The 20,671-nt window shown below is 37.7% G+C and overlaps 3 protein-coding genes across 11 annotated transcripts; 2 read left to right on the top strand and 1 right to left on the bottom strand.

Annotated features, from left to right (window-relative positions):
* The first annotated feature begins 1,944 nt into the window (after positions 1-1,944).
* Positions 1,945-6,543, top strand: LOC306867257 (chymase-like). The gene is made up of 5 exons (XM_079412861.1): positions 1,945-2,057; positions 2,432-2,588; positions 5,570-5,693; positions 5,909-6,136; positions 6,226-6,543. The coding sequence occupies exons 1-5, from the start codon at positions 2,003-2,005 to the stop codon at positions 6,421-6,423; spliced, it is 762 nt and encodes a 253-aa protein (XP_079268987.1). The 5' UTR covers positions 1,945-2,002; the 3' UTR covers positions 6,424-6,543.
* Positions 6,544-11,156: 4,613 nt separating this feature from the next.
* LOC306867782 (duodenase-1-like) lies at positions 11,157-12,932 on the top strand. The gene is made up of 5 exons (XM_079413653.1): positions 11,157-11,227; positions 11,318-11,471; positions 12,107-12,230; positions 12,333-12,560; positions 12,655-12,932. The coding sequence occupies exons 1-5, from the start codon at positions 11,173-11,175 to the stop codon at positions 12,913-12,915; spliced, it is 822 nt and encodes a 273-aa protein (XP_079269779.1). The 5' UTR covers positions 11,157-11,172; the 3' UTR covers positions 12,916-12,932.
* Positions 12,933-14,573: 1,641 nt separating this feature from the next.
* On the bottom strand, positions 14,574-19,728 carry cirbpb (cold inducible RNA binding protein b). Of its 9 annotated transcripts, none has more exons than XR_013784049.1 (8): positions 19,623-19,728; positions 18,907-19,019; positions 18,716-18,822; positions 18,406-18,517; positions 17,990-18,218; positions 17,826-17,884; positions 15,612-15,700; positions 14,574-14,760 (listed from the first exon to the last, which is right to left on the bottom strand). XR_013784049.1 is itself a non-coding variant. In XM_079413656.1 (7 exons), exons 2-7 carry the CDS (start codon positions 19,004-19,006, stop codon positions 17,471-17,473), a joined length of 621 nt encoding a protein of 206 aa, XP_079269782.1. In that variant the 5' UTR covers positions 19,007-19,019; positions 19,623-19,728; the 3' UTR covers positions 16,554-17,470. The 9 variants fall into 9 exon arrangements, 4 of the variants coding, with proteins under 4 accessions (XP_079269782.1, XP_079269780.1, XP_079269781.1 ...); XR_013784050.1 differs by having other exon boundaries at positions 18,400-18,517; XR_013784051.1 differs by having other exon boundaries at positions 15,612-17,884; positions 18,400-18,517.
* Positions 19,729-20,671: the final 943 nt, after the last annotated feature.

Genomic DNA, 20,671 nt, shown 5'->3' on the forward strand with positions numbered 1-20,671 from the left:
CCATGCATCTAGCTACACAAAAGGTCTCAATTTACCAAATATTCCATCATGCATAACAGAACATCTGGCCATTAACCACATCAAACCAATAGTAAGTGATTTGATTCTAAATGTAAATGCATGCCTCTCATGTTTGCAATGAAAATTAAGTAATTTCATCAAAGGTTAGCTCGCTCCTTTACTTTTTAAATGCAACATGTCCCCCGTCAGTTTGAAAAATAAAATAAAATATTTTCCAAAATAAGATGCTACATAAACACTTCTTGACTAAACAATGATTAATCAACCATCTTTGAAAGAGGGGCTGTTACAACTCAGTTTCACTCCAACTGACACCTGTAATCTCCACCTCTTCTAGGAATCCAACAATTTTGAAAAGCAACATGAAGAGGTTAAATGTCAGAGTGTCTCTACCACCACAAGATATGAAGACACTTAAACAAGTCGTGAGCAACAAGGAAACACAGAGAACATTTGGAGGTTCAGTGTACTCCGACGACTTCCACAGTCTCTAGATCTTGTAAGAGTACCTTTGGGATGTGGAGAAAGGGCAGATTGACATCATTAATGTGCAGCTAATAAATCTGCAGCAATTGTATCATGCTACCAGTGTGCTCCCAAAGAAGAAGCATGATACAATTGCTGCAGATTTATTAGCTGCACATTAATGATGTCAATCAGCAGAGACTAGACTTTCTAAAAAATATATTTCCAGCCCCTCACTAAATCTATGGCAGAAAGAAATCAGGTTGTTCTCGGGACAAAGGTGTTTGTAAAAGTTGTACCCGATCAAGTGGCAGCTACAGTTGTTGCCAAAATTTTACATACAACTTGCAGTATCTGCAAAATGTTAATTATTTTACCAAAATAAGAGGAATCGTAAAAATTGCATGCTATTTTTTATTTAGTACTGATCACATAAAATTAGATAAAATTAAATAAAAATAGATATTTCACATAAAATATGTTTCCATATGATAGACCACAAGATAAAATAAATAATGTATAAAAATGACCTCATACAAATGTTTACATACACTTGATTCTTAATACTGTGTTGTTATCTGGATGATTTACAGCTGTTTAAATTTTTTCTCAGAAGAATACTTATTCTCACAGATTCTTTTGTATTCCAGGATCTTTTGCATATTTGAACCAGTAATGACTGTATTATTTTGAGATCCATCTTTCCACACTGAGGACAACTGAGGGACTCATACTCAACTATTACAAAAAGTTCAAGCGCTCAATGATGCTCCAGAAGGAAACACGATACATTAATATCCTGGAGGTGAAAACTTTTTGAATTTGAAGATCGGGGTAAACTGAACTTGGTTTGTCCTCTGGGAAACATGTAAGGATCTTCTGTAGCTTATGAAGGGCAGTACTAAATAAAAAAAATATGATATTTAGGCAAAATAAGAATATTGTACACATCTTCATTCTATTGAAAAGTTTACACCTCAGGCTCTTAATGTATTGTGTTTCTTTCTGGAGCATCAGTGAGCATTGAACCTTCTGTAATAGTTGTGTACGAGTCCCTCAGTTGTCCTCGGTGTGAAAAGATGGATGTAAACGAAAATAAAAAATATCATGGATTTTGTATTTATTTTGGTCAAATATTTAACATTTTGCAGATGCTGGAAAGTGTATGTAAAATTGTGATCACAACTGAACGAAAACTGTATAAAAGACGGCCATGAAGTATTAGTCAAGGTACCAGAAGTTGCAAACATTACAGATAGGCCTAATAAAATTCTCGCAATCATCAAGTCCCTAGTGTGCACTCTCTGATCACAAAAGTACGAGTTGTGAAACAATGAAAGCTGATGGTAATCACCAACCTGTGATCAACTCCTCCCTTAAATGTGAAACTGTTCTGGATGCAGAGCATGCTGCATCTTCTGCAGTTATCTTCTGGATGTGGGTTGCTTGAATCGCTCTATAAAAGCAGAGCCCAACATGTATGTGATGTACATTGAGTGTAACTGAGCTGTCTACAATGAGCATCCTTTGGCATGTCACTTGTCTGCTATTGCTGCGTTCCTGCACCCCAGGTATTCACATATAGTCTACTTTAGTAATTACAACAGGCTGCTTCTATGCTTCCTCCAAATAATTTAATAGGACTAAACTGTTTTTTTAAACTGTTTAAAAACTTTTAACTGGTTAAAAGTTACCATCCTGCATGGTTTCTCCATGCAGGAAGGCATTGTTGCTGTTAATTACAACAGTCTCACTGTACAAAAAGTTGCTGCAATTAGTTAACAAACTTTTTGTTGTTGTTGTGATAACTTAAATATGCAACTTAACTAAAGTTAACTAAACAACTAACTAAGTTGTGATAACTAATCATGGCAGCAGTCATTTTTTTACAGAATATGTCTCAGAACACTGTCAAATAGTTTCATATAACTAATCTCTTTTTTAGGTTTCTCCATGCAGGATGGCATTGTTGATGGTATAGACTCTGTTCCCCACAGCCGACCCTACATGGTTTACATTCGTGACAAGGTATCAAAACAAACATGTGGTGGTTTTTTGGTAAGAGAGGATTTTGTGATGACCGCTGCCCACTGCAAACAACGGTAGGTGAAATTATCATATTTTACAATTTTAATTTAAATTGTTTTTTTTTAAATTCAGAAAATCAACAATCAATCAGAAAGGGTGTACAAACTGACAAAGTGCAGGCACACATTGTCTACAACTTTCATCATTTCTGTAGCACTTCATATGATACAGATAATTTTGGCTATACAGTGATAAACAGAAAAATTGCAGAATAAATGATAGAAAATCCAGTTATGGAGACAATTCAAATCCTGCTGTGGGCAGCACTAAAAACACAGGGTCATTTTTCAGCTCAAGTCAGTTTGGTGTTGGTGCAGAGTTCAGTTCAATAACAGCATAAAGTTATTCTATTTTGAAACAAGTTACAGTTCAAGTTACAGTTTAATAACAGGGTTGATGTTGCGATGTAAGGGATAATGTACATCCAGCCGGTTGTTATCACAAAATAAAGCCTGACAGGCTGTTGTATAAGACTGAAGGGCTTTATTTTGTAATAATAACCAGCTGGATGTACATCATCCCACTTATTACACAGTTACTTGCCAAAAAAACTAAATAATTAAGCACAAAATATTAATTTGAGTTTAAATATTTAAAATTGAATTATAAGGTTGGCGAACAGATTTTGAGAATTTAATGTTTCCCCATTCAAAGAGCTGCACTTGCATGCCCGAGTGGCATTTCAAAGATGGCCGCTGAGTGAAATGACTTGCCTTAAAGGGACTTTGTCTATAAAGCAGGTCAACAGAAAGCAATAGTGTCATTAACCAGTTTTATAAAGTTTTGTTCTCATCTGTTGGTGTCAGTGCAGTCATATTGATAATAATACTGAACATTAAAGTGGAGGTCTAATGTTATTTCATTCTGACTTATTTACACCATTAAAGAGATTCTCATGCTAAACATGACCAAAGTTTCAAAAAACAAGGTGGACATATTGTGGAGTATTACTATGCCAAAAACACTCCTTCAAGGGTCATATTATGACATCATAAAGGGTGGAATTCTTTTTATGGGCACTTCGCCTGGAAAAGCGCGTGCACACCTCAACCAGAGCGAGAGCAAGAGCACACCCATAAACATGCTTCATAAGTTTTCGGCAGCGCTGCACAGGACTTGCTTGAGAAGGATTTGTTATTAAGTTTTTTTTAGACCAAGAAATCAACAATGTGTCATGAGTCCGGGCCTGGCAGTTCTTCCCTTCTCCACCAGAGGTCACCATCTCCCTTCCTCCCAGACTCCACTCCCCTAAACTACACACACCTGTCACATTATTACACCCTCAGCTGTTCTCCATTGCCACAGACTATATAGTCTCCTCTCTTTCACCACTCGGCCTGGTTGCATTATTTGTTATTTGTAATTGTGATTGTATTTCTAGTGTTTGCTCTAGTCTGGGATACATGCACTGTGTTGCGGTCTTGTATCCCAGTCTGTTACTGTTTTGTTTTTTGTGCCGTGTTGGCCTTTTTGTTTCTATTAAAAGAGCGCCTTACCTGCATTTGTACCCAGACTCTGTCAATTCCAAGGCACCCTCGCAGCATTCCATGACACAATCCGCCCAAAGAAGTGTGTTTTTGGTTGTGAGGGAAAGATAACCTTGTTCAGCTTCCCAAAGAACCCAGCGTTAAAGGAATAGTTCATATATGTTGACAGAATATGTTGACATGCTTTAATGTTCAAAAACACATTATTTTTCAAATACTGTATATTATTCTAGGTCCTCTATGCCCCGCCTCTCTCAAATGCTTCGTTTTCTACAAAGTCCCTCCTTCCGACAAGCGCAGTCTGCTCTGATTGGCCAACTGGCACAGTGCTTTGTGATTGGCCGAACACCACAAGCACAAGTCGGAAATGTAACGCCCCTTTCCATAATCGCGAGCTTCAGCTTCCAAAATAAATGTAAAGACAGTTAATAATGTACTTATTTTTACCATCAGCCCGAGAGGGGAACAGAGTCGCATGACAGACACAGTGATGATGCTCGTATGTATTTGCAGTACACAAGCCGCGGTTGTGTGACCGTGTCTCCCTCTCTCACACACGCGAACACACACACACGCAACAGTCAATAGCAAATAATTAAACTAGTAAAACATACTTGCAGTCGCTGATTCAGAAGCGCCAGATTGTCATAGCAAAGTCAGAATTACCTCCTCTCCTAAGTTCACGAAACGGTCGTCCATAAAATGCTTTGTTATAACATCTGCTGTTCTGTTGTAAGTAATCTTAATGATTCCTAAATGCATCTACTTTCAGAAGGCCAAATAAAGTGCTTTTGCTTTCGTATAAACACAGCGTGTCCCTGACACAGCTGCAGTTCTACACTAACTGCAGTTACTGAACATCAACACTAACTGCAGTTACTGAAACCACGCCTTCTTTCTTTGCGTGAACATTTGGGCTGCATTACGCAAATATTTCCACACCGTGACGTAGACATGTGGGGGCGTGTTTGAATGAGCCATTTTAGGGGGGTGTGGCAGAGTCTTAACTTTTATAAAGAATATCTCTTTGGTTTTGAGACTTTAGTCTTTGCAACTTCAGGGATCTTATCTATGCACAATCAGCTTGTAACACTACAAACAGAAAGGAAAACTTGAAATCGCATCATATGACCCCTAACTAAAATTTATGTCAATAAAGTTTCTGTTCCCGTTTTATTGCTGCTTAAAAGCTGTGCGAGCTCGTGACTCTTTAGCTCCGCCCACGGCGCGCCTCCAGGAGCTCGACTGTTTTTGGAGAGAAGCGTAAAGCTGTATCTGTTGTTTATACGTAAATCCTTAAGACACTTTGGAAATGCGAATGATGCAATACTACTCTACAGGTACTCAAGATTAATATGAGATTTGCAGAAACTGTGTGTTCTCGTTTAAGAGTCTTTTAAGTTAGTGACTTTTGACATCCAAAGTAGCAGTCATGTCTTAGTGTTGAAAATATATATTAATCATTTTGTAACTCTGGCCTGTATGATATCTATTCATTTATTTTTTAGTCATCTTATGGTCTACTTGGGGGTTGATGACACCAAGCATTTACCTGACGGTGTAGAGGTAGAGCCCTTTCCACATTCAGAATTCAACATGAACAGAACAGGCCATGACATCATGCTTCTAAAGGTAATATATAAGATTAAACCATTTAATTCGTATCATACCTAAAAAACACACACACACACACAAAAATCCTATTTCCTGATGAAAAATGGTTGACATATGCAGAATATATATTTTTGCTCATGCAGCTCAACTTGCAGAGAATTCATCATCTTTAAAAACACAATGAAATGTAGTGGTTAATGACTAAAGCAAGAACTTTGCATCTTCTCTTTCAGCTCAAAACCCCAGCAACTTTGAACAAAACTGTGAGTACTATTACTTTTCCAAAAACTAAGAATGAAGAAATCTCAAAGGACTGCATGGTCATGGGTTGGGGCTGGAAGAAATACAATCACGAGTCTCCTTCAAATGTGCTCAAAGAAGCAAATGTGACTCTGATAGACTCTGAAAACTGTGGCACGGCTGATACTCTGTGCACTGAGGGATCAACTGGACCAGCACAGGTATTTCAAGTTGCACCTCTCACAAATTATTATCTACAGTGTATCAGTGTCATTGCGATATAATAATAATCAAATTATATAATCTACAGGGAGACTCTGGGGGTCCACTTGTTTGTGGAGGTGTTGCACAGGGAATTGTGTCATTTTTCAGAAACGAGGCGAATGCAAGCTACCTCACAGTGTACACTCATATTTCCCACTATCTTCCATGGATTAATCACACAATTAAATCACCTACTCAGCAGCAATATGAAACATGGAAGGGCAAGCTCGATAAACTCATTTAGTTGTCTGGTTCAATGCAAGTTCTATCATTTATATTTGGCTGTAGTTTTACACCAATCAGAATATGTGTGACATTAAATGTGCAAGTTTAAAATAAAGACTCAAGTGTAATCCTTTCACACAAGTCAAATGAGAATGTCATTTTTTGTATCTAAGATCTACTTGAGTATTTGTGCAGTAGCTGGCCACTAAGTGCACTCACTGCTAGAACTAACCTGGAAAAAACCCTATGATAATAAACTTGCAATGCAAAGTACTGGACAAGATACTGTAAAGAAAATGTATTGAATTTACAGGATCACAAGATTTTAAAATGAACACCTTTCCACAGCATCACCACTTTCTAAATATAGCACAGTCAAACTTGAATCTAGTTAAAAACATAACATCAGAAAGATGCTAATGCTATTAAATTACAACCCGAATTCTGATTTAAAAAAATAAAATAAATTAAATTAAAACTAAAAGAATTTAAAATCACATGAGACATTATTTTATTCACAATAGAACATAGATAACAAAACAAATGTTTAAACTGAGAAATATTACAATTTTATGCACAAAATGAGCTCAATTCAAATTTGATGTCTGCTCCAGGTCTCAAAATAGTTGGGGCAGGGGCATGTTTACCATGGTGTAGCATCTCTCCTTCTTTTCAAAACACGCTGGAAGGTCTCCCTCCTCTTTAGCCCGGAGGACACAGCATCTGTGATTTCCAACAAGAATGTCAAATTTGGACTCATCTGACCATAGAACACTTTTCCACTTTGAAACAGTCCATTTTAAATTAGCCTTGGCCCACAGGACACGATGGCGCTTCTGGACCATGTTCACATATAGCTTCCTTTTTACATGATAGAGCTTTATTTAGCATCTGCAGATGGCACGGCGGATTGTGTTTACCGACAGTGGTTTCTGGAAGTATTCCTGGGCTCATTTAGTAATGTCAGTGACAGAATCATGCGATGAGTGATGCAGTGTCGTCCGAGGGCCCGAAGATCACGGGCATCCAACAAAGGTTTTCGGCCTTGTCCCTTACGCACAGAGATTTCTCCAGTTTCTCTGAATCTTTTGATGATGTTATGCACTGTAGACGATGAGATTTGCAAAGCCTTTCCAATTTGATGTTGAGGAACGTTGTTTTTAAAGTATTCCACAATCTTTTTACAAAGTCTTTCACAGAGAGCCTCTGCCCATCTTTACTTCTGAGAGACTCTGGTTCTCTAAGACATCCCTTTTATGTTAAAGACCTGATGTCAATTACATTTACATTTAGTCATTTTGCAGACGCTTTTATCCAAAGCGACTTAAAATTGGGGAATACATAAAGGGATTCATCTTCAAGAGGCAATCAGACAGACAAAGTGCTCTTAACACCAAGTCTCAGGCATTGTTCAAATAGGTACAAGCTCGCAAGGGAAGGAATAAATAACAAGAAAGATAAAGTTTTTTTTTTTTTTTAAGTTTAGGATGAAGTCAAGTAATGTCGAAAGAGATGAGTTTTCAGTTGTTGCTTGAAGATTGACAGGGATCCAGCACTCCGGATAGGAGTGGGAAGATCATTCCACCAGCCAGGAATGGTGAACGAGAATGTTCTGGAGAGTGATTTTGAGCCTCTCTGTGATGGTACCACGAGGCATCGCTCACTAGCGGATCTCAGACTTCTGGAGGGGATATAGATTCGTAATAGTGAGTGGAAGTAGGTGGGTGCTGAGCCTGTGGTTGTTCTATATGCAAGCATCAGTGTCTTGAACTTGATGCGAGCTGCGACTGGTAGCCAGTGCAAGGAGATAAAGAGAGGTGTAACATGGGCTCTTTTGGGCTCGTTGAAGACCAGTCGTGCCGCTGCATTCTGAATCATTTGTAGAGGTTTGATTGTGTTTGATGGAAGTCCAGCCAGAAGAACATTGCAGTAGTCCAGCCTAGAAATAACAAGGGCCTGGACAAGAAGTTGTGCAGCATGCTCTGTCAGAAAGGGCCTGATCTTTCTGATGCTGTGTAGTACACACCTGCAAGATCGAGCAGTCTTTGCAATGTGCTCTTTGAAGGTCAGCTGGTCATCAAAGATTACACCAAGATTTCTGACTGAAGTTGATGGGGTAATTGTTGATGAACCTAACTGGATCGTGAAGTCCTGCTGTAGAGTTGGAGTGGCAGGGAAGACAAGAAGCTCAGTCTTTGCAAGGTTGAGCTGTAGGTGATGTTCTTTCATCCATGTCGAGATGTCCACCAGGCAGCCTGAGATCCGTGTAGCTACCGTTGGATCATCTGGTTGAAAAGAGAGATAGAGCTGTGTGTCATCAGCGTAGCAATGGTAGGAGAATCCATGTACCTGTATGATGGGACCCAGTGATATAGTTTATGTGGAGAAGAGGAGGGGTCCAAGAACCGATCCCTGAGGAACCCCAGTGAGCAGTTGATGCGCTTTGGATGCCTCCTCTCCCCAGGCCACCCTGATAGACCTACCAGTGAGATAGGATTCAAACCAGCGAAGTGGAATCCCAGTGATGAGAGGGTGGACAGGAGGATCTGATGATTGACAGTGTCAAAAGCAGCAGATAGATCCAGCAGAATGAGGACTGATGATTTGGAGTTAATTAACTTAATTACTTGCTAGATGTTCTCCCAGCTGAATCTTTTCAAAATTTCTTGCTTTTTCAGCCCTTTGTTGCCCCTGTGCCAACTCTTTTTAGACCTGTAGCAGGCATCAAATTTGAAATGAGCTTATTTTGTGCATAAAATTTTAAAATTTCTCAGTTTTAACATTTGATGTTATCTATGTTCTATTGTGAATAAAATATTAGCTCATGTGATTTGAAATTCTTTTAGATTTCATTTTATTCAAATTTAAAAAACATCCCAACATTTCCAGAATTCGGGTTGTAAAAAAATTAAGAATAAAAATCATGTATCTGAAACAAAATAGCCAATTAATGCTACTCAAGCAGCTACACAAAAAGTTTCTATACCACAAACACTCATTGTTTGAGGAAATCAATTTGCTAAATATTTTTCTAACAGAACATCTGGCCATTACCCACATCAAACTATTAGTCATTGATGCAAACCACAAGTAAATGGATACTTTTGCAATGAAAATGTAGTCATTTTACCACAAAGGTCAGGTTGCTCCTCTAGATTTCAAATGACCCCCCCCCCCCCCCCCACCACCACTTTTCATCCTCTCCCCTCCTTGCTGAACGCGATCGATTTTGAAAGCGAAAGTACCGAGAGGATCAGAGCGTGCAATCCCGCCCCCCCTCCACACACACACACAACGTGATTTGTGCCCTCCCCTCCCAAATAAATTTATCTCTGATGTGATGTACATTGAGTGTAACTGAGCTTTCTACAATGAGCATCCTTTGGCATGTCACTTGTCTGCTATTGATGCGTTCCTGCACCCCAGGTATTCACATATAGTCTACTTTAGTAATTACAACAGGCTGTTACTCAGAATATGCTGTTGAATAGTTTCAGAACTAAACTCTTTTTTTAGATTTCTTCATACATGGCATTGTTGGTGGTAACGTCTCCGTTTCACACAGTCGACCCTACATGGTCTACATTCTTGACAAGGTATCAAAACAAACATGTGGTGGTTTTTTGGTAAGAGAGGATTATGTGATGACCGCTGCCCACTGCATACAACGGTAGGTGAAATTATCATATTTTACAATTTTATAAAAAAGCTTATAGAGTTTGGTGTTGGCTCAGTTCAGTTTAATATCAATGTAAATTTCTTCTATACTGAAACCATTTTAATTCATCTAATCCAACAGTTCTATAGAAGGCTGCAGCTCAAGTCACTTCAATGTTGATTCAGTTCAGTGCAGTGGTGTCAATGCTGGGAAATGTGATTCAGCTACAGAGAACAATAGTCATTATTCAGTTTAATGGAATCCCAGTGATGAGAGGGTGGACAGGAGGATCTGATGATTGACAGTGTCAAAAGCAGCAGATAGATCCAGCAGAATGAGGACTGATGATTTGGAGTTAATTAACTTAATTACTTGCTAGATGTTCTCCCAGCTGAATCTTTTCAAAATTTCTTGCTTTTTCAGCCCTTTGTTGCCCCTGTGCCAACTCTTTTTAGACCTGTAGCAGGCATCAAATTTGAAATGAGCTTATTTTGTGCATAAAATTTTAAAATTTCTCAGTTTTAACATTTGATGTTATCTATGTTCTATTGTGAATAAAATATTAGCTCATGTGATTTGAAATTCTTTTAGATTTCATTTTATTCAAATTTAAAAAACATCCCAACATTTCCAGAATTCGGGTTGTAAAAAAATTAAGAATAAAAATCATGTATCTGAAACAAAATAGCCAATTAATGCTACTCAAGCAGCTACACAAAAAGTTTCTATACCACAAACACTCATTGTTTGAGGAAATCAATTTGCTAAATATTTTTCTAACAGAACATCTGGCCATTACCCACATCAAACTATTAGTCATTGATGCAAACCACAAGTAAATGGATACTTTTGCAATGAAAATGTAGTCATTTTACCACAAAGGTCAGGTTGCTCCTCTAGATTTCAAATGACCCCCCCCCCCCCCACCACTTTTCATCCTCTCCCCTCCTTGCTGAACGCGATCGATTTTGAAAGCGAAAGTACCGAGAGGATCAGAGCGTGCAATCCCGCCCCCCCTCCACACACACACACAACGTGATTTGTGCCCTCCCCTCCCAAATAAATTTATCTCTGATGTGATGTACATTGAGTGTAACTGAGCTTTCTACAATGAGCATCCTTTGGCATGTCACTTGTCTGCTATTGATGCGTTCCTGCACCCCAGGTATTCACATATAGTCTACTTTAGTAATTACAACAGGCTGTTACTCAGAATATGCTGTTGAATAGTTTCAGAACTAAACTCTTTTTTTAGATTTCTTCATACATGGCATTGTTGGTGGTAACGTCTCCGTTTCACACAGTCGACCCTACATGGTCTACATTCTTGACAAGGTATCAAAACAAACATGTGGTGGTTTTTTGGTAAGAGAGGATTATGTGATGACCGCTGCCCACTGCATACAACGGTAGGTGAAATTATCATATTTTACAATTTTATAAAAAAGCTTATAGAGTTTGGTGTTGGCTCAGTTCAGTTTAATATCAATGTAAATTTCTTCTATACTGAAACCATTTTAATTCATCTAATCCAACAGTTCTATAGAAGGCTGCAGCTCAAGTCACTTCAATGTTGATTCAGTTCAGTGCAGTGGTGTCAATGCTGGGAAATGTGATTCAGCTACAGAGAACAATAGTCATTATTCAGTTTAATTCTTAATTCTTTTAGTTAGGGACACCTAATTTCAAGCGATATCGTCGTCTTGATTGCACAGATACTATTTAAACTGAACTGAGCTGGACAATGACATCTCTGAATTCATGAACTGCCTTTAACTGAAAATTTAGTGTTTTCTATTGTACTTTAGCATTACTGACACACCATTTTCCTATTTGATACTGTAAACGCTGCTTTGACACAATTTGTATTTTTAAAAGCACTATATAAATAAAGGTGACTTGACTAATTCAGTTCAAGTTTTGTTCTCATATCTTGGTATCAGTACAGTATTCAGAGTGACAGTCATATATTTGTATTGTAAGTATATATCCTACTCATTTTGTCTGGCCTTTATGATAATTATATTTATTTGGTCATTTTTAGTCATCTTATGGTCTATTTGGGGGTCGATGACACCAAGCATTTACCTGACGGTATAGAGATAGAGCCATATCCACATCCAAACTTCACTATGGATAGAACAGGCCATGACATCATGCTTCTAAAGGTAATACATAACACTGAACAATTCATTAGCATAATGCCTAAAAACAGTCTTTCATGATAGGTGCTAGTAATTCAAGCAAGAACTCTATGTCTTCTCTTTCAGCTCAAAACCCCAGCAACTTTGAACAAAACTGTGAGTACTATTACTTTTCCAAAAACTAAGAATGAAGAAATCTCAAAGGACTGCATGGTCATGGGTTGGGGCTGGAAGAAATACAATCGTGAGTCTCCTTCAAATGTGCTCAAAGAAGCAAACGTGACTCTGATAGACTCTGAAAACTGTGGCACGGCTGATACTCTGTGCACTGAGGGATCAACTGGACAAGCACAGGTATTTCAAGATGCACCGCTCACAAATTATTATCTATGGTGTAACATTATCAGTGCATTTTGATATACTAATAATCAAATGATTTAATCCACAGGGAGACTCTGGGGGTCCATTTGTTTGTGGAGGTGTTGCACATGGAATTATTTCATTTTTCAGAAACAAGGGAAATGCAGATTACCTCACAGTGTACACTCATATTTCCCACTATCTTCCATGGATTCATCACATCATGTCACCTGACATGCCAAAAAACTTAGATCAAGTCTCCACACCAGTAACATCAGATCTAACCCCTGCCGATGCCAAATACCAAAACCTATCAGCAGTGTTTTGTCTGGTACCCAAACCCCAATAAAGTCTTGTCTAGTAACTAAAATTGTTTTACTGCATTTAGCCTAGTACCCAAATCCATATTAAGACTTCATTCAGCCAAAAGTACAAATAAGGAAGCCAGGGAACAGCAGAAAGGAGGAGACAAATTAATTTGATCGAATACTCGTTTTTGCTAAGGTTTTAATGCCCAGACTTTTTATATAGCAAGATATTGCAATGGAAAATCACTGCTTCACAAAATTATCGCATTAAATTAAAAACCTTGAAATTAAGACACACTTCAGTTTCTTGTGAAGACGTATTCCCTAAACCAGAGGTCTTCTGTTCCTGGCAAGGTTATTATAGTTTTGAATTTTTGTTTTAATATGGTTTTCAAATTTGCTAAAAAATTCAGTTTAGTTTTTATTAGTTTATTAAAATTTTTGTTAGTTTTAGTTTAGTTTGTATTTTGTGAACACATTTTTATATAGTTTAGTTTCAGTTTTAATGAAAGTTTAGCAGAATCAACAGATCACCTCCAGAGCGAAGGCCAAAAAAAAGACTTGGCATAATATAACCTTGAGTGAGGAAAACGTTTAGCGACAAAATTAACCCATGCTGAGATTGATAGACGGTAAAATATGAAGGTAGATCAGTAGCTAAACTCGAGAGCTTGTTGATCTGAATGTGAGAACTTGTCATATTAACATTCATATTTGTAAGTTGAAATTTACACTCACAGATCAAATTGATTATTTGTTTATTTTATTTCAGTTAGTTTTTAATAACTGTTAGTTTCGCTTTTCAAATATTTGTATCGTCTGTTTTCGTTTACGAAAATAACCTTGGTTCCTGGGGACCCACTATCCTGAACAGTTTAGCTACAACCCTAATCAAACACCTGAAGCAGCCAATCAAGCTCCTCAAGACTGCTTGAAAATTGCAGGCAGGTGTGCTGAAGCCAGTTGGAAATAAACTTTCCAGGGTAGTGGGTACCCAGGAGCAGGGTTGGAGACCTCTGCCCTAAACCCACACAACCATAAGACTAAACTGCAACAGAAAAATAAAACGACTGATCAATGAACAGATCAGTAACTCGAGTGCATAAATGGTTAAATGATTTAACTAAACTCAAACACTCAAAGCAATAAATTGATAAATGAAAATGGTTAACAAAAAAAAAAAAAAAAACCCTACAAAAGAACCCAAAGGGTAAGCTGGATAAACTTGCTTAGTTCAGTTTAATGCAAGTTCATTTTAAAATTAAATAAAACTGTAAATTTGAAAACTTGTATATAAAGCCCAACTAATAGGGCCAAAGCCTAATAAGCATTTAATTTGCTGTGGGCTTTGTGCATTAGCTGACCACCACTGCCATCTTGTGGAAAGTTTTATTTCATTAATTTAATCAGGGACAGTGCACATTAATACATAGAATGTAAAATGCAACGGATTTAACCAACACTGGCTAATTTTCATCCCTTTAGGCAGTTTGATGTTAAGGACAGGAAGAAAATCGTTAAAACCAAATTAAGAGAAATGAGAGCAGGAGAAAAAAAAAAATTGAAACAAAATTACAGACCACCATACCATAACTATATGACCACAATTTTGATGGGGCAAGCATATTTTCAGCAAGTGTACTGCAACATTGCCACTAAATAACCTGTGCTATTAAACGATGCAAAGTACTGAACAAAATACATCTAAAAAAGCTTTATTGAATTGATGTCACTCACAACACTTTAACACCTTTCTACAGAAACACTGCTTTCAGCAAAATATAAACTTCTAGACTGAAGATTGTTCATTTTGCAAACGTTTTGACACTCTCTGCTTTCTTTTGGGAGAGATGGGTTCATCTGCACAGCAGGGATTTCCATGAGCTCTGAAAAAGCAAAGCCAAGTAACAAGGTCTTATTAGAAAGTAAATGAACACTTAACTAGCATGAGTCAATTAATATTCAACAAGTTCACCCAAAAACAAAAGTTGTCATGACTCACCCTCGTCGTTCTAAACCATAAGACCTCCATTCATCTTCGGATCACCAATTAAGATATTTTTGATTGAATCCGAGAGCTCTCAGTCTCTCCTATAGACAGCAAGGATCCTTACATGATCAAGGTCCAGAAACATAGCAAGGACATCAGTAAAATAATCCACGTGACATCTGGGGTTCAACCATATGCGTTCTCTTTTGCTCAAAAAAGTAACAAATTCATTCAACAATTTGTCTCAGAATCACCCTGGCACCATTTTGGAGTATCCAATGAACGTAAACATATGCTATTTGGTGTCAGCTGCAGCACATGGATACGTTGTTTACATTCAGATCAAAGCGCAAAGAGTGTAGAAAACAAATCCATGTGACGCACGAGATGAATTGTTGAATAAAGTCATACTTTTCTTTTGTGCAAAAAAAAGTACTCGTAGCTTCGTAAAAGTACAGTTGAACCACTGATGCCACATGGATTGTTAAATCTCCCTGCGACATTTCTGGACCTTGGTCGTGCAAGGATCCTTGCGGTCTATGCGAGGGTCTGAGAGTTCATGGATTTCATCAAAAATATCTTAATGTGTGATGGTGAACAGAGGTCTCACGGGTTTGAAACGACATGAGGGTAAGTAATTCATTTTCATGTTTGTGTGAACTAACCCTTTAATCTTCAACAGACCTTCTGGCCATTACCCACGTCAAACTAATAGTAACTTGTTTGACTCTGCAAGTAAATCCATACCTCTGTGTTTTTTGCCATGAAAATTAAGTCATTTCAAAAGGTTCTCTTGCACCTCTAGTTCTCAAATATAACACGTCCAGGGAGTCAATCTGAAAAGTAAAAGGGTATTTTAGTATACATATGTAGTAAACAAAACAAATCATGCATTTAAAATATCTTCCAAAATAAGATGCTACATAAACACTTCTAGACTAAACAAGTGCAAAAAAAAAAAAAAAAGAAAAAATACTAAATTTGAATTAAAAAACAAACGGGCCAAACTTTTTTTTTTTTTTTAAACAAGTCTCCATAGTGAATCACTCAAGACGATGAAGTGGCAAAAGCTACATCTCTTCAATTTCAAATCTTTTGATAGAGGTGACTTAACTCAGAACAGAATTAAAATCTCTAATTTCAAAGGCCACATGAGGTACTTTCCACCAAACACGAGCACACTATAAAAAAAGTCATGCAGCTTTTAAAGGAGGAAGAGTAAGTGTTTTTTAGGGTTGTGGAACAGGATTGAACAGATTCTTGAGATGTAATCACTGGTCGAGGCAACATTCGAAGAAAACATGGACAATGAGAACTGTTGTAGGATGCGTACAGGAGAGCAAAAGGTTTTACCTCACATTACAGGCCTATCTCCACAAATGACCTAGTCAAGAGCAGCTTTCACCTCAGGATTCTTGAGTCGGAAGGCACAACACTTCATTCTCCAAGGACATTGTTGGTTTCCATAATTGCTAGCAGAGAACTCTTGGATCCAATGAAGCATTATACAGAGCCATGGCTTGCTATACCACAACAGCAATGTTTCATCTTTGTTAGCTTATCTGATTCTAAGTTGTATTTGTCCAATGAAATATAGTTAGGATCCCAGATGCTAGAACCCCAACTATCCACTCCAAGACATTCACCTGGCTTGTATTGAGCTTTTTAATATCAAAAGGCAAAAGAGAGCATTTTCCAACCACTTTTTAATGAGCTTCATGAAGCCAGATTTATACAAAAAGAAAAAGGATTCTGAGGAGTTGATATACAGAACAGAGCACATTTCTTTCCAAGGAGGAACAAAATCTTGACATTTTAAGAGGATAAGTTCAGTCCACAGTAGAGCATACTTTTAAAATAAATTTAGACTGGTCAAAGAGTAAAGTACTTTGGGCCATTGGTCCTAACGGGAGGCAGAATGACTAACTTTAGTGGTTTACTCTTTGGATAATGAATATTTACAAATCTTTAGCAACATCAAGGAGGTTTGCCGGAGACAACTCCAATGCAACATGCCTGCCTTGCTTCACTAAAGGAATGCATCACAAAATGGAGGTGGCAAGGAGCAATAAACACATCACAGCTTATCAAGCTTCTATTGGAGGATCAGATTAGAATATTTTCAGGTGCGTTTTAAAATTGTTTAAATGCAAATGCCCCTCTAAACACTTTCAGTGAGCCGATATTAAGAAATTGGTAGAAAAATCTTTGAGAAAATTGGTTTTAGAAGCTATCAGGCTGTGTTGGACAGGTCAATTTTCACGCATGGTTTCAGACAGTCTTACACTAAAAAGAAAAACAAAAGGACAATTTCAAACTTCTGTGAGCATCTAACACAATCGCAAGGTAAAATGGCAGATACAGGTAGCCTCACAGGGCTTGAGACTCTAACAGTAAGTGAATGGTCATGGATATTAGGCAGCTCCTCAATGAGAGGAAAATCCAGCGGATACTTGACACGGTAAAAAAGGAGTCTGTCTTTGATAGAACATTTGAACCAGAACACAAAACGTAAAAGAAAAAAGTAAAAACAAAAAGGTCTTCCAAGAGCGCATCTTTTTATATACAGCCAGCGAAGGGATGATCTTGCAATCAGGATTTTTTTTTTACTCGTGTGAAGCTGAGGACAAGAAGTAGGCAAAAGTGTAAAGGCACTGGAGCATTGTGAATCTTTCCAAACAGTGAACTGACACCAAGACATGATTCTTTTCCAACAAGGTCTTACGGACTATTCTGATCAAGTGCACAAAACCGACTTTAGTCACTACAACTGTAAAATGACTTTTTGGATTGTGGTCATCAATTCCAAGATAAAAGGCAACCAAGTTGACTGAACTCAGGTCAAAAATGGCAGTTGCCTTTCTGCTTAGGTCTAGACATTATTCTAAATCAACAAGTGGGCTGAGATCTATTGGTGCAGTTATCTATTAAAATGAGTAATTATGAAAAATCAATACATACCGTAACTGTCGTAACTGTCTCTGTAGGATCCACCAGATCGGTCATATCCACCCTGACTTCTAAAACCAAAAGTAATATTTGCCATATTTAAAGTGCTCACGGGTACAAGAATTGTGAAATTATTCCTTGTGCAAAATTATTCCATGCTTATTAAAATCTCTCACCTGTTATCCCTGTATCCACCGCTGCTGCCACCGGAGTATCCACCACTCCTGTTGGAGTATCCGCCGCCACCACCACTGTAGGATCGGTCACCTCCACCATAGCTCCTCTCTCCTCCACCATAGCCTCTATCACCACCACCATAGGATCGGTCACCACCTCCATAGCCCCGATCTCCACCAAAGCTTCTGTCACCCCCGTAGCTTCGGTCTCCACCATATCCTCCACCACCTGTTTAACAAAAAAAAAGAAAAGTTAAATGGACGAAGTAAAACCCATCCAAAATAATCAAGATGCATTCATTCAGGTAGGTTACCAGCTTTGTCATGATAATTACAAGGCACCAAGGCTTCTTCAAATGCAAATGCAGCCATCTGGTAATACAATTGCATTCCAGATTAAGAACACCAACCTCTACCTCTTCCCCCCCTGAAGAATCCCCTGCCGCCTCCAGAACCTCCTCTGAAACCACCAGACCGTCTACCAGATTTGCCAGCTTCATCAACGCGAATCATGCGGCCATCAACAGACTGCAAAAGAGATGCATTTAATGGTTAGAAACTTTCTTTAGGCCTCCACCCAGTGTGACTGATGAACTTCCTGCAGTTTACTATTAAAATGCAGCAATCAATACACATCTAGGCTTCAAAATGGCTGGTCTCTCAGGACTACAAATAAACTAAAACATGGTTACAAATTTCTATGTCCTTAAAGGGTGTTGATCTTACCTTTCCATTCATTGCAGCCATGGCATCCTTTGCATCCTCTGGATTTTCAAACGTTACAAAGCCAAAGCCTCTGGATCGGTCGGTCTCTCGGTCCCGGATTACATCAACTGAAGCAAAAACACCACCACATAATCAAGAATAAAGCTGTTAAGAATTAGCCAAACCTCACTTAAAAACGTCTTACAACAAACCTTTGGCAATTGATCCATATTTAGAGAAAGCCTCCTCCAAGGACTGCTCTGTGGTATCATAGCTCAGACCACCAATGAAGAGCTTTCCCTCGTCAGACATGTTGAATCACCTGCTAGAAAATATTTATAAAATTACATAAATATATATGCATATAAAAAAAACACAAATTTGAACGTAAACGCACAAAATAAGGCCTGGAAAGACTGAAATTCATCGCCCGGCTTACCACGCGTCGTATTATATTAAAGTGCGCAACAAGGAAGCGCCATTTTCTACCCGTCCTCTCCACCGCGTGCTGCAGCCATTTTGCCACAAAGACACGGTTTATCAGATCAAACCCTTTGAAATCTACGTTTTCAGATCTTCATCGGGCTTAGTTTTAAAATATCGCATGAAAAATAACCGTTAAATAATTATTTGTTACACAACTTCATTACAAAAGTAGGTCAGTAGAACTAGGTCACGTTGTGCTTTAAGAGGAACAAAGAAACCTATAAAATCCGACATAATTAACTCTATTCATCATACACCGCATTCGAAGAGTTTCAAGATACAATGTAAAACGCCTACAAAATGTGTTTCCTTTAAAATTTCTCAAACTAGTGCATAAAAAAACTAATGAGCCACAATTACAAACTTCACATCAATATAACGCGACATCAGAATAAAACGTTTCATTTTAGCCCCACACCACTCGAAGTGCAGTATTTCTTACCTCAGTTTTTCTGGAACACAGAGAGGCTGCAGGACGCGACGCAGGCTGCGGCAGAATAGGAGCCTACTCAGAAAATGGCGCCAGTTTAAATGCTTCACGTGACTGCAGATCTCTGAGGGCGTGGTCTCCTCGCGTCGAGTCACAGGCTTTTACACTCATAAAGAATTGGCTTCCTTTGTTGTTGTCTGTCTCATCTCTTTAGGTATTGTGATTATACTAAGGATCTCTGGAAAAATAAAAAATAAAAATTACATCTTGAGTGTTGTTCGTGGTATAATTCCTGATATCTCTTTGAAATATGAAAATGTTATTCTAGGATATACAGTCAGATGCTTTTTTAAATTTTTTATTATTCAATCTTATTTTGTTCCTGGCTAAATATTTTATATATAAATGTAAATTTAGCAAGCGTCAGCCAATCAAATTTTCTTGAAGATTTAAATAAAACTCTATATGTGTTTGATTTCTGACTCTACTAATAAGAAAGTAAAAATCTGTTCAAAAGGTACATTATTGTCTTGCTCCTTGGCATGTAATATACTGTCATTCTGTTACATCTGTTTGTATTAATAAAAAAGAAAAGATATGAAAATATATATTTTTTGTCTACCTTTGTCTTACTACAATGCAGTACTCTTTGCTTTGCTGCAATAAAAAGCCTATCTTTGTCACTGTGAACGTTAATTATGCTCTTACGACTTTAATTTAAAGATATTATATAATCCTATGTAAAGGTTTTAGAGTCATTGTTACAATTTTATAAGGGAAATGTGCAAATGTTGTTGTTTTTGTTGAAATATTTGAATATACTATATGTTTTCAAAAAAATCCCCTTAAACATATTTTTTTTTTTGTGTGGATGTGCAATGATCGATTATTCTATAGGTCTAATAGGCTATATTTACTGTACTTTGTACTATAACTATAGGCTATTTCTCTGTGACTTAAAAATACAATAAAAAAGTAGTGCTAGTTAAACTCAATGTAAACTAATAACCAAATCTGTCAATACCAGATCCAAAAATCATTAACTGATATGACATAATATG

Source organism: Barbus barbus (assembly GCF_936440315.1).
Source record: "Barbus barbus genome assembly, chromosome: 49".
Taxonomy (NCBI): domain Eukaryota; kingdom Metazoa; phylum Chordata; class Actinopteri; order Cypriniformes; family Cyprinidae; genus Barbus; species Barbus barbus.